At 47.4% G+C, this 14,678-nt stretch overlaps 1 protein-coding gene across 1 annotated transcript in view; it reads right to left on the bottom strand.

The window, feature by feature from the left end:
- LOC147725638 (uncharacterized) overlaps positions 1 to 14,678 on the bottom strand; it is a 261,971-nt gene that overhangs the window by 88,342 nt on the left and 158,951 nt on the right. Inside the window, exon 4 of the mRNA XM_086964327.1 lies at positions 2,594 to 4,352. Coding sequence (XP_086820453.1) covers positions 2,594 to 4,352 — 1,759 coding nt within the window. The remainder of the gene's footprint in view (positions 1 to 2,593; positions 4,353 to 14,678) is intronic.

Raw genomic sequence — 14,678 nt, 5'->3', positions numbered from 1 at the left:
GAGCACGTAAAACTTGAAATATAGATTGTTGAATCACGCAGTGCACATCGAGCACCTATTGAAGCAGTTATTATTTACACAGCTCTGATGCACCCTAGGCACGGGCTCCGAGCTGTTATTATTCACACAGCTCTGATGATGCACCTTAGGCATGGGCTCACAGCTGTTACGGTGCTTCCTTCTTTTTACTGGGGCCAACCTGGCTGGATAAATGCAGTGAAGTTTCTCAATGTAAAGACTTTGCTGCCTCAGCTGCATGTTTAAGTCTAAGCTCGGGACTAAGCTCGGGAGATGATCCATGCAGTACAGGCCGGACCCCGCTTCACTCTCACGGGCTCTCTTCCACCTGTTGCCCCGCAGCAGGAGCCCTCCGGAAGCATCACACGGGTCGTGAGGAGAGTTCAGCCCACAGCGTACAAAGTGTTCAGCAGTCAGACAAAGATGTCCCCCTATCAGGCTGTTCTGGGGCCAAACCAGTAATAACGAGCAACACCTTCGGGTAAAGTTCGCGCTATACAAATTCGCATTACATAAATAACAATAACAATAAAAAAATGATCGCTATTGTAAAAAAAAGGTAAAATCCATACCAGATATGCGACCCCAGGGCGAGAGAGCAGAATGAGCGGAAGCAGGAATAGACGTGCGCGTGCACTGCCGAAACCTGCCGTGGGGCGGGACTTCCGTTTCTGCTGGAAGCCCGTGCCCACGGAGTGCCCGGCCAGAGGAGCAGTGGTGACGCGGGGCTCCCATGCCCGAGGGAGAGCCCCGCGGTGGCGGCTGAAGTCCGGAGTGAGGTGAGTGGGGCTTAGTTGAAGTGGGGGGTGGCGGCGGCGGTGGAGGGGGGGTGTCTCTGTGCGCTGGTGTGTGTGTGTGCGCTTGTGTGTGTGTGTGTGTGTGCGCGCGCTCTTGTGTGTGTGCAGCGGGGGGTGTGTGTCTCTGTGCGCTCGTGTGTATGCGTGCATGTATGTGCGCTAGTGTGTGTGCGTATGTGTATGTCTCTGCGTGTGTGCAAAGAAAATGAAAGCTGGCAACACTGTCGCTCTAACCGCGCACTCCCAGAGCCATCTGGACAGCAGTAAAAACGAAACTTAAACAAAGTGAAAGCACTGTCTCTCTAAGCACGCATTGGAAGGGAACCATAAGCTGCTCAATGGAACGTGCGTTCGCGTGCGCGTGGCCTGCTCAATTCCGACTCTTTTACATGCGCGTGGCCAGTCTTGTCTCCTGGAAAGCAGAGTCGCTAACAATAGGTCTCTGGCGAGACCGCGCTTCGCGTGGTTAATGCCACGAGACCTAAAAAGGGAACAGACTGTCGCTCATTTCAATCCAACTTCCATCTCACTGCCAAGAGAAGCTTTCATTTTAAAAGACTTCCAACACCTGAGGCTTCTCACTAGTGCCAAGTCAAGACCATGATCACAACTGGGATGCAAACTGAGAGAGTCAACCCCATCCCACTCCTCCCCCCCAGGCATAGAGCTGAATCCAAAGCTGTCTTATCATGGCCGCCATTGAGTGCAGCCCCCTTGAGGTCTGTATCCTCCACGAAAAAAGTGCCATAGATGCCCTCCCCACGGTGGATCTCAGCCCCGAGAGCCTAGGTACTTGTGATGCAGCATCTTGCTACCACAACTGTTTCCCCTTTGGTGTCAGTCATCCAGACCCCTCCTGATTCCCCACTGGCCACTGTTGTCAGCAGTATGTCTGACATTTGGCTGTCACACACTCCAGAGATCATGGACCTGTGACCCTCTGCCATTGCAGCAGCATCTGAGCAACCTTTTTATGTGACTGCTGAAAACCAAGAGTGACTGGCTCTTGCGGTGATGCTCACCTGTTCTAAGTGGGGTCCTTACTAACCAGTGAACGACTCGTTTCAGATTCCTGCACCACGATCAGTACCAGAGCCCTGCATCTTTATCGCTGCCTAAAGCATTGATTGTGTTGTGGGCCCTTCCAGAACTGAGTTCTAAACTCTTTCCTGCGACCACTGTCAAAAAAGCCCTGTGGGATGTCTAAAATTAAGGTACTCCAAAGTAACACCCAGCCTTTACGCCAAGATGTCATGCTAGGAGCTACAGTAGCAAGTTTTCTTGAGTACACTCACTTAACAGAAATAAGTAATTACTTTGTCAACCAAAGGCACAAAGCTTCCTAAATATTCATAGCATTGCAAGATATATATTCTGTAAACTAACTGGACCTTCTACCATTCTTCAGTGATAAACTTTTTCCTTCCGACATCTCTACTTAGTGAACGTCAAAGTCTTAGGAAAAGGTACTTGGCAATACAGTGAGCTTGCAGGAGTATATGTGCAACGCAAGGTGCAGCTGCAGAATTTGTTGAAAGGATTGTTAGTGCCCCATTGTTCCTGAAGTCGACTTTATCATGAGTCGTAGCAACTTCACTTGTTGTCAATCTTAGCAACATGATTGCTTGTGTGATGCAAACTCAAACCAAGTGGAATGATGCAGAGATTACAATTATACATGTGACTAGGACAGAAGCGTGCGTCCAACGCAGGTGCCGGACTACCCCACTTACCTGTAGGACTAATGTGGACACTTTCATGACGGTTGCATGACTTACCATTGATCTTTAAATTGGTTGTATTCTTTCCATCTTTTGTATTAATTCCATCTTTTGTATTCTTTTCATCTTTTGTATTCTTTCCATATTTTGTATTAATTCCATCTTTTGTATTCTTTCCATCTTTTGTATTAATTCCATCTTTTGTATTCTTTCCATCTTTTGTATTCTTTCCATCTTTTGTATTCTTTCCATCTTTTGTATTCTTTCCATCTTTTGTATTCTTTCCATCTTTCGTATTAATTCCATCTTTTGTATTAATTCCATCTTTTGTATTAATTCCATCTTTTGTATTCTTTCCATTGTTTACATTCATTTCATCTTGGTTATTTAGTCCATCTTTTGCATTCATTCCATCTTTTGTATCCAGTTCATCTTGGTTATTCAGTTCATCTTGGTTATTCAGTCCATCTTGGTTATTCAGCCCATCTTGGTTATTCAGTCCATCTTGGTTATTCAGTCCATCTTTTGCATTCATTCCATCTTTTGTATTCAGTTCATCTTGGTTATTCAGTTCATCTTGGTTATTCAGTCCATCTTGGTTATTCAGTCCATCTTGGTTATTCAGTCCATCTTGGTTATTCAGTCCATCATGGTTATTCAGTCCATCTTTTGCATTCATTCCATCTTTTGTATTCAGTTCATCTTGGTTATTCAGTTCATCTTGGTTATTCAGTCCATCTTGGTTATTCAGTCCATCTTGGTTATTCAGTCCATCTTGGTTATTCATTCCATCTTTTGCATTCAGTCCATCTGTTGTATTCAGTCCATCGTGGCTATTCAGTCCATCTTTTGTATTCAAGCCATCTTTGGTATTCAGCACATCATTTGTATTCAGATCATCGTTTTTATTAATTCCATCATGTGTTATCAGTCCATCTTTTGTATTCAGTTCATCTTGGTTATTCAGTCCATCTTTTGTCTTCAGTTCATCTTGGTTATTCAGTCCATCTTTTGTCTTCAGTCCATCTGTTGTATTCAGTCCATCTGTTGTATTCAGTCCATCTGTTGTATTCAGTCCATCGTTTGTATTCAGTCCATCGTTTGTATTCAGTCCATCGTTTGTATTCAGTCCATCGTTTGTATTCAGTCCATCGTTTGTATTCAGTCCATCGTTTGCATCCATTCCATCTTTTGTGTCCAGTCCATCCTTGGTGTTCATTCTATCTTTTGTACTCATTCCACTATTTGTATTCATTCCATCTTGTATATTCAGTCCATCTTTTGTATTCTGTCCATCTTTTGTATCCAGTCCATCTTTTGTATCCAGTCCATCTTTTGCATCCATTCCATCTTTGGTATTCATTCCATCTGTTGTATTCAGTTCATCTGTTGTATTCAGTTCATCTTTCGTATTCATTCCATCTTTTGTATCCAGTCCATCTTTTGCATCCAGTCCATCTTTTGTATCCAGTCCATCTTTTGTATCCAGTCCATCTTTTGTATCCAGTCCATCTGTTGTATTCATTTCATCTTTCGTATCCAGTCCATCTTTTGTATCCAGTCCATCTTTTGTATCCAGTCCATCTTTTGTATCCAGTCCATCTTTTATATCCAGTCCATCTTTTGTATCCAGTCCATCTTTTGTATCCAGTCCATCATTTGTATTCATTTCATCTGTTGTATTCATTTCATCTTTCGTATTCATTCCATCTTTTGTATCCAGTCCATCTTTTGCATTCATTCCATCTTTGTTATTCATTCCATCTTTTGTAATCTTCTTTTTGTAGGATGTCCACACACCCAGCTGGGAGTTAGTCTGGAAAACAATATTATCAAATATAATCAAATTATCTGTTGATATTAAATGTTCACTGATCAGTTAAGCACATTTTTTACACTGCACCGCAAGGGACAGGGACTGAAGTAGGCCTATAGTGAGTGTAACCAAACAGTGCTCCTAATTTGACTCCTTAATGCGCATGCTCTTAACGTTTCTATTAAGCTTTTTCTTCCCTTCTCATAACCTTTACCATAGATGTGCCTAATTTATGCATGTATTATCAATGGGAACTAGCCTCAAAGGGCATAGGGATAGTGTGTTTGTACGGAAGAAAGAAATATTATTTCTTTTGAAAGCCCTTACCCACCAACCTAGTTAGTGGCATGCTTCATCATCGGGCTCCACCCGGTGACACCGAATCTGTCCCAGATATGCTTCAACGCCTGTTTATAGCGGAGCGGTTTTCATGGTGTGCAGTACTAGCGTGAGTGTGAATTAAAAACTGTCCTTGGGTCCCAATTCCTATACTAGGTAATTTTATTAGCGGGCCCTTGGCAGTGTTAAAAACAAGGCAATGGATGTGTTGTGGAGTTATCTATTGTCTCCCACATCCTGTGTGGTCAACATGTTTCACCCAGGCCTTGGTAATGATCTCACTTTCTTCAGGACCTATAAGTGTGTGAAGTGCTCGTGAAGTGATTTAAAAAGGCAGGGTCCGGAATTGAGTGTAAGTGACCCGCTATGTGTTGCACTCACTAAAGTGCAATATGGGTAAGAGGGTGCTGCTCTCTGTACTTTGTATCTGTAAAAAGAAAGGACATAGAACAATACAAACAAACACATAATGAATGGATATTAGTATCCCAGAATGCACATGTATCTTATGTGCTTAAATGCCGTTGTGTCCGTGTAGTAACCATAATGCTAAAATAGTGGTGCGGTACGGACTGTGATGTGGTAGTTGGCCGGCGGTAAAGACTATATGTGCATATCATGTACTTGTAAAGCGCACTGTTACCCCATCACTCGGGGCATCCTGGCGCTAGCGGAACCACGCGATGGAATCAATAGCGGAATCACGCCATGCTGCCGAATTGGTGGCGGACAGTTAAAAGATTACAAATGCTTACTCGTGAGATTATCAGAGCAAAGCTTCATGAGTATCAGGGCATTGGGGTTGGCTTAAAAACGTCTTCTATTAAGGTAAAGAGGAGAGATACAAAAAGGTGAGTGAAGTCGCCTAGAGATCAAATAGAGGATCTCCCATGGCCTTGAGAGTCAGCAAGTCCTTACAGTCCCTACTTACTTAGGTGAAGCTCAGTCCCTGCGTCAGCACCTACTTGTTATGCATCGGATCTCCGTGGATGTTCACCCTCGGTGTGCTCAGGCTTAAATACTTCCCGCCATGTGCCAGCTAGAACAACTTCCTCAATAGTGTGATTAGCGTCTGCAGTGGGAGAAGAGGGGTACACATGGGGAAAGAGTAGACCCTCACTGTGTAGGTAGACAGAGTGACTGAGTGCTGACTCTCAAGGCCACGGGAGATCCTCTATTTGATCTCTAGGCGACTTCACTCACCTTTTTGTATGCCTCCTCTTTAACTGAATAGAAGACGCTTTTAAGCCAACCCCAGTGCCCGGATACTCATGAAGCTTTGCTCTGAAAATCTCACAAGTAAGCATTTGTAATCTTTTAACTGTCTGCCACCAATTCGGCAGCGTGGCGTGATTCCGCTATTGATTATATGCACATATAGCTCTTACCGCCAACCAACTACTACGTCACAGTCCGAGGACAGTTTTTAATTCAACTATCACTGCACACTCATTCACCACGAAACCAGCTCCACTTTAAAGAGGCGTTGAAGCACACCTGGGACACATTCGGTGTCACCGGGTGGAGCCTGATGACGAAGCATGCCACCAACTAGGTTGGTGGGTGAGGGTTTTCAAAAGAAATAATATTTCTTTCTTCTTTACAAACACACTATCCCTATGCCCTATGAGGCTAGTTCCCACTGATAATACATATATTTCAGGGGAAGTGAACTAGCCCTGCTGTTCTTCCCTCTCCCCTTGATAACTAACAACCTATTTTATACACACCTTGTCTGTGTTCTTCCACAAAGACTGCTTCTGTCCGATCCGTTTGAGGGCAACAGGATAAACAGGGTTTGTTTACTGGGCCTCTTACGAGGTGGACTTTTACCAGTGATTTCCTGGGGCCTGAACTACTCTGCCTTATCTTTCTCCTTTTCCCTCTTTCTGTCTCCCACTCTCTGTCTCTATCCCTATGTCTTTCTTTTCCTGTCTGCCTCTCACAAATTTTCTCTTTCGGTCCTCAGTATGTTGATCCAGCTCTTTCTGGCTTCACTTTTTCCTCTCTCTTTGGTTTCTTAGTTTCTACCTTTATCGCTCTCTTTTGCTGCCCCTTCTCACCTTCTTTCACTCTTTCTTCCCTTTTCCCTGAAACTTCTCTCCTATCTTCCGGTTTTTGTCATGTCGTGGTAGCAATAACGACTGACAATGGTATTTGGAGGAGCTTTATTGTGCTTCTACTCACGACCCTGTCCCTACTCTAACTGCTCCTTTCCTGTAGTTGCCCCTCCTCTTCCCTCAGCCCCGAAACTCCTCCCATCCCAGCTACTAGACTGCATACAACATTACATCTCCCCCCTTGTTAACAAAAGAGCACCAAAACTGGAATCATTCTTAGTCCATTACTTCGATCAGTCTTTTTGGCTTGATTATGTCTCGTCGTGGCCTGAGACATGGTCCAGAGTCTATAGGCGCACTCTCCAGTGGCCTTTCACATCTCAGAACGGGAGTATGTTGACATTGTCTGCAACCATCATGTGGTGCTGTGTCCTTTTCAAGCACCTCTTTCAGGCCTGGTGTGCACTTCTGAAAATGAGACACATTTCGAGTAATCCTTCTTTGTCCAGACTCGGCAGTGATCATGGTGCCTTTCAGTTGAGTGATGAACAAAGGCTCATTCTTGAATCGACAATCAGTCTTCTTGGTCTGTTCCTGTTTCACTAGTACCCAATCTCCAGCTTGGAAAGAGGGAGACTTTGCGCGTCTTTTAGCATCCGCATATGTCTTCATCCGGGTTTTCTCAGCTCGATCAGCTCGATCAGCTCTCGCTGTTTCTTGATGGGTGCGGGTCGGGGACACTGGTGCCAGAGCTCCTTCCCACGTCGGGATCCTTGTTCGGATAGGCCGCCCAAGCATAAGGGTGGCAGGGCATTTCCCAGTGGTAGCATGTGGAGTGGTCCTGTATGCTCTTAGCACTTCGTTTAGGGCTGTCTGTAAGTCCTTTTTAGGTCTCGCGACCTATCGATGTGCGCAAGCGCATCGAGCGGAGCGAGAATTCAAGTGGCGAAAACATCGTCAAACCAAAGGGCTTTCAGCCCCGCGGTTTTCATGCTGTTCACGTGAACCACGTGATAACATGCACGCGCATTCAGGGCCAGCCAGCCCAGCACATCAAAGGGCTCCTCCTCCCCTAATTATTCATGGCCGGCCGCAGGCCGGCCGTACTTTCAGTTTCTCGAAACGGCTTCTCCTCACCTTATTAGGGGAGGAGAAGCCCTTTGATGTGCTTCACACCAATGAGCCTCACAGTCATTCCTCTTGTTTGTATTTGCTTCGGCTGCCATTCTCAGACTCCACGATCTGCTCATGTGACGTGGTTGCTCCACAAGACGCTTTACACATTACACTCATCTGCCTGAAGTGGGAGAGCTTATGTCATACTCATCTGCCTGAAGTGGGAGAGCATATGTCATAAGTACATATGTCCTCTTCTTTTGCCTCTGAGTTTTAAACAAGCAAAGCTGGTCCTTCTGTACTTGCAGTTTCACTTCTAATGTGTGTTGTTATTTATCATGATTTTTAGCTGAGGTGTATCACGCTCGTTCATGAGTTTGATCTTTTCATACTGTGAAATGTTTTCTAAGTTGTTTTTGATTGTCTTACCGCTGGAGGTCTCCCTGTGCTACATTTAGCCTCTGACACATGCAACGCCACGCAACAACGCAACGCCACTCAACCATGCAACGCCACTCAACCATGCAACGCCACTCAACCATGCAACGCCACTCACATATGCAACGCCACTCACACATGCAACGCCACTCACACATGCAACGCCACTCACACATGCAATGCCACTCACACTTGCAACGCCACTCACACATGCAACGCCACTCACACATGCAACGCCACTCAAACATGCAACGCCACTCAACAACCCAACGCCACTCAACAACCCAACGCCACTCAACAACCCAACGCCACTCAACCACGCAACGCAACTCACACATGCAACTCCACTCAACCACGCAACGCCACTCAACCACGCAACGCCACTCACACACGCAACACCACTCACACACGCAACCCCACTCACACACGCAACGCCACTCACACACGCAACGCCACTCACACACGCAACGCCACTCACACACGCAACGCCACACACTCAAAGCCACTCACACCCACGCAGTGCCACTTTCACACACACTGTGCAGTGCACAATAGGTCTCGCAGTAGGAAAGTTGGAGATATTGGACACAGCACCACTTTCAGACACACAACGCCACTCACACCCACGCAACGCCACACTCACCCATGCAATGCCAATCACACACGCAACGCAAATCACACATGCAACGCCACTCACACACGCAACGCCACTCACCCATGCAACAACACTCACACATGCAACGCCACTCACCCACGCAACAACACTCACTCAAAGCCACTCACACCCACGCAGTGCCACTTTCACACACACTGTGCAGTGCACAATAGGTCTCGCAGTAGGAAAGTTGGAGATATTGGTTTTGTAAATGACAAAGCCCTTTATGTTTTTAACATGCAAAATAAAAATAAAAGGCATTGTTATTTGCAATTGTAATAGCTCCAACTTTCCTACTGCGAGACCTATTGGCAACGCCAGTGCTTGTTCTCTAACGTGGCCTGCTGGAAGGTTTTCTTGAGTGAGGCCATAAATCTCTCAATGGTGCCGTTGGCTTGCGGCCACAACGGTGTAACCTTTCGATGTCGAAAGTTTAGATGCTTCGCAAATTCATTGAACTCATGACTGTTGAACGGTGGGCCATTGTCTGTTTTGAGTTCTTTGGGAACACCCCATGTGGCAAACACCTTGTCCAACACGGCAATCGTGCTGGAAGCATTGGTGGAGGGCACAAAACGAGCTATCGGGAATCTTGAATACTCGTCGATGATGGCCACCACGTACCAGCCTGATTGGAGGGGCCCATAGAAGTCCATGGCCAGTTCCTGCCATACCCCTTCCGGGAGGGGAGTCATTTGAAGGGGAGCCGGAGGTTCTCCAGATCTTACCAGCTGACATTGAGGACAGTCTTTCAACGTGAGCTCAACCATTTGATCTAGTTGCGGGAACCAGACCCTCTCCCTCAAGGCTCTCTTGGTGGCAACTACTCCCCGATGACCCTCATGTGCGAGGTTGACCACTCCTTGCCGTAGCTGTCTCGGGATTATGATCCGATGGTCCCTCAGTAGGAGCCCCTCTGAGGTGGTTGACAGTTCATCACTGACGTGTCTGAAAGCTTGCATTTCTTGGCGTATTTGAGGATCGCTTGCTTCATCCTCACTCTCATGTGTCCAACGGTGCGTGCGCAATCGGCTCATTACCTTTTGCAGGATACTGTCTTGTGCCGTGGCGTCTTTGATCACGTCTATTGGGACTGCCGGTGGTCGGGCTACATCTACCACAAAGTGGATATATTCCTCAGCTATCGATGGGTGTGATTCGTGAGATGCCTGCGGGTGTCTGGACATATAGTCCGCTGGATTTTCACCTTTCCCGGGTTTGTGAATGATGGTGAAGGTATATTCTTGCAGTCTCAGACCCCATCTTTCAATGCGGGGCGGCATCTTGGCTTTGGGATTGCTGAAGATGGTGACCAGGGCCTGGTGATCGGTGATCATGGTGAAGTGCTTACCAAAGATAAACACATGGAAGTGTTCGCAGGCCCACACTACCGCAAGACTCTCTTTCTCAGGCTGAGAGTAAGCCTTTTCGGTGGCAGACAGGCTGCGGCTGGCATAGGCCACAATGTGGCGCTGCTCAGTGTCATTGTCATATTGAGCTAAAATGGCGCCCAGACCCACAGGACTGGCGTCTACTGTTATTTCTGTCTTTCGCCTGGTGTTGAAATAGGCCAAGTTGTCCGCTGCTTCCACTGCTTGCTTGATCTCTTGGAAGGCTCTCTCACACTGAGGGCTCCACACGAACGGTTGTCCTTGTTTCGTGAGGGCACGAAGTGGATGGCTGATTGTTGCATAATCCTTGATATATCTGGAACAGTAACCGGCCATTCCTAGAAACGATCGGACGTCGCTGACGTCTTGAGGACTTTTGGTGGTGTTCAGAGCGGTGACTTTCTCGGGGTCAGGTTTCATTCCTGCCCCTGAAAACACGTGACCAAAGAACTTGAGGGTGGACTGATGAAATTCACACTTGTCTTTGTTTAATGTTAGGTTCGCTTCCAGGAGAGCATGGCACACTCGATCCAGGGCTTGGTCGTGATCTTGTGTGTTTGATCCGTAGATGAGTATATCGTCACTGTAATTTAGTGAATTCGGGATGTGTCGGATGGTTTGTCGTATCACTTCTTGAAATATTTCTGCTGCTGAGGAAATTCCGAAGTTTAGTCTTTTGTAACGGAAAAGGCCTAGGTGGGTTGCGAACGTTGTGATGTATCTTGATTTCTCGTGCAATTCAAGTTGATGATAACCCTTGTTGAGGTCTAGCTTCGAGAATACCCGGGCCCCATTTAATGCCGCTATCATGTCGCTCAGGTGTGGCCCTGGATGTCTCTCTCGCTCTATGGCTGTGTTGGGAAGCCTCATGTCCACGCATAGTCTTACTTTCTCAGGGGTGCCTTTCTTGGGAACGATCACAACTGGTGATACCCATGGTGTGGGACCATCCGTTTTTTCAATGATGTCTGCCTGAAGCAGTTCCTGGATCTCGTCTTCCACCGCCTGCTGAAGGTGGAAGGGTACTCTCCTCGGGTGTTGGGCAATGGGGCGCACCTGATCATTTATGTGTAATCGAATTAAACACTTATTCATCTTGCCAAGTCCGCTGAACAGTTTCGGGAATTTTCGAACAATGTCTGGATTATCGTGTACTCAGTATAATATTTCTACTAGTTTGAGTCTCTCTGCTGTGGGCAGACTGAGGAGACAGTCAGCCTCTGGTCCTTCAATGACATGAATGTATGCCTGTATTACCGTGGATTCATGTTTGAGTGTTGTTGCAAACTTGCCCAGACAGGGAAGTGGTTTTCTCGCCATCCAGGTGAACACCCTGACATGTGCGGGACTCAAAGCCGGTGGTGGTTTCATCTTCTTGTATTCAGTCACGGGCATATAGTTTAATGATGCCCCACTGTCTAGTACAAATTTGGTGGCATGTGTCCCCACTGCAATGTCCAACGGAGGATACTTCTTTAATTGATCGGGGTCAGCTACCATGCATATGTATTCGTCCGTGTATGTCGTCTCTCTTGAGTTTGACCTCGACTCCCTCAACTGTGATCTTCTGGTCCATTGAGACCTGTGGGATTCTTTGCTGGAGTGTGACGAGCCGGACGACGACGGTGCTCGGTCTTGCACAGCTTTCACGTGATGTCGCTGGCCTTCTGGTCGAGATCTGGTTGTCTCACTCCTTCTCTCCTTGTTGTATACTCCACACATCACTTCAAAGTGGTTCATGCACCCACATTTCCGGAACTGCTGGCCCATCGCTGGACAGGTGTCTGTGTGTGGAAAGTCATAGCCACATCTGTTGCATTTCCGTGAACGTTCTGACTACTTGGCATAGTTAGGTTTCTTTTCTCCTCTTCTTGATTCATAGCGTCGATGACTTCGGTGTGTGTGTCGGGACGCGGGACGGGACCTTCTCTGACGATCACCTGATCTTCTCTGACTGCTGGAGCTTTGAGTCCAATAAGCTTGCTCTTTTCTTTATCCCTGCCGGTCTCCATGTTTTTTGCGTGCTCTTCCGCCTGGTCATATACCCTCGTAATTTCCTCAATCTCGTCGAGATCATGGCTCTTTCTTAGCAGCCGCCTGCAGAGGGTTTCTGAATGACAGCCTTCAATGACTCTCAGTCGGAAGGCATCTTCCGTTGAAAATGAGTCAAACTTGCAATACTGCGACAGTCGGCGCAGTCATGAAATGAACGTGCTCATCATTTCATCTTTGTCCTGACGTGCCTGATGAAACACGTAGCTCTCATAGTCCACATTTCTTTTGTGCACAAACTTCTTATTGAGTGCATTGCGCACCTTGTCGTATGTCCCTCTGTCATCCGTTGGTAATTCTTTTATCACTTTCCCAATCTCCTTTCCAACAAGATTTCGGAGTGCAATGAGTTTGTCTCTGTCTCCTGTGACTTTCGACCCCTCTAGGTAGTCCTCAAAATCCTCCAGCCACTCCTGCCACCGAGGACCCATACCTCCGCCCGCCACCAGGGTCAATGGTTCCGGGGGGCATAGATGCGAGACGATGGGCGCGACCGGGGCAGCCACGGCCGCTGCTGCACCACCTCCGTTCCTGGTTTGTGAATTCGACATGGCTGGGCTGACGTGTCAACAACTCGCTTGTATTCTGACTTCTTCTCGCCTTTGCACTGCCCAATGCTTGTTTCTGCAGTAGTCACCCTTTTGCTATTATATGTTGTTTTCCAGTTGCATTCGCCAGTGCTTGTTTTTGTCTTTTCAATGCGTCTTTTCAATGCTTGTTTTTGTCTTTCCAATGCTTGTTTTTTGTCTTTTCAATGCTTGTTTCACCTCACGCTGGAGATGCCTGGCTTCAAGATGGCCGCTCATGTACTTCACAGGGGTGTCCTTCTCAACCGCCTGACTCTAAGATGGCTGCCGCAAAGTAGTTCTCAGCACCCACGAGGTCTCATTCACTGCTGGCTCACTCGGTCTCACAGGGCACTCACCGAGTATCTCTCCTCCAGATAGCAGCACTTGTACAGCCTCAGCTTCAGGATCCAGGCTATTTTCACCCTCAGGTAGGCCAGGAACGAGCTCCGGTTTCTCCTTTCCGCCGCGTGCCGTTCCTCACGCATCGGGGGTGAGACCCGATGTCGGCAGAATCGGCGCTTTCACTCCGGCGCCTACGCAGGGGTCCCTTGCTTTCCCGAACTCTCCCCACTTCCTCAGGGCACTTCAGGAGGACTGAGGTGGGCTCTCAGTTCCTTCTCGGTCACCGCAATCTTCGGGCTGCACTCGCGACCTTTGGCGCGAAAATCGCGTCGGTTGTCCGAGCGGCAGCGCTGCACTCCCGCAGCTCTTACAGGGGCTCTACACCATCGCCTAGGGCTGTAGGCGGCGGCTTCTTCGGGGCACACGTGTCCTGCAGACGACTTGTTCTTCGTGGTGCCCAGGGACAGGATACTTCTTCTGGGGTTCTGGGCTAGTTATCTTTCCATACCACTCTCGTCGCCAGTTGTCATGTCGTGGCAGCAATAACGACTGAAAAGTGCAATGGTATTTGAAGGAGCTTTGTTAGACCTGGCACCTTGCCTGGCACCTTGGCGTGAGTTTCCCTTCCACTTTTTGCTGGTGTGCCTCCGATGTTTTGCTGGTTTTCCGCTACTCAGGGCACTGCGCCACGGCCAACCCGTGCCGCAGTGCAAGTGCTCCCTACTGTAAATTGTACATGTGATTGATGTCCATGATTGGTTCATTGGATTTACTGTTAGTCCCTAGTAAAGTGCACCAGGAGTGCCAGGGCTTGTAAATGCCAATACTGCTAGTGGGCCTGCAGCGCTGGTTGCGCCACCCACAGAAGCAGCCTTAAGATGTGTCTAGGATCTGCCATTGCAGAACCTGCATGCAGTCTCGTACTGTCATGCTGGCTGGGCAAGTGCACCCACTTGCCAGCCCCTGAACCTTCCCTTGACTTCATATTAGTCACCCCTATGGTAGGCCTGAGGGCAGGGTGCATTGTAAGTATAAGGTAGGACAAGCCCTGATGTGTGTGGCATGTCCTAGTAGTGAATTACAACCAAATTCGTATTTCACTATTGTAAGGCTACCTGCTTCCCTTAGGCCAGAATGGGCTGCTGGAATTATTACACCCTATAATCCCAGCAGGCTCAGGGAGCATGGTAGAGAGTCATGTTTAGTATGCCTGAACCCAGGATGATAAAATATTTCTTTTAGTAAAGTTTGTTTTAATATCCTGTGTTTGCGAATGCTACTTTTAGAAAGTTAGCATTTGCTTGCCTAACCATTTCAGCCCGCCTCTGCTGGTATGTGTATCTGACTGTCTGGAATGTGTGAGT

Source organism: Lissotriton vulgaris, chromosome 3_2, assembly GCF_964263255.1.
Source record: "Lissotriton vulgaris chromosome 3_2, aLisVul1.2, whole genome shotgun sequence".
Taxonomy (NCBI): domain Eukaryota; kingdom Metazoa; phylum Chordata; class Amphibia; order Caudata; family Salamandridae; genus Lissotriton; species Lissotriton vulgaris.
Note: the sequence above shows the minus strand (reverse complement) of the source record. Positions and strands in the feature narration are given on the sequence as shown.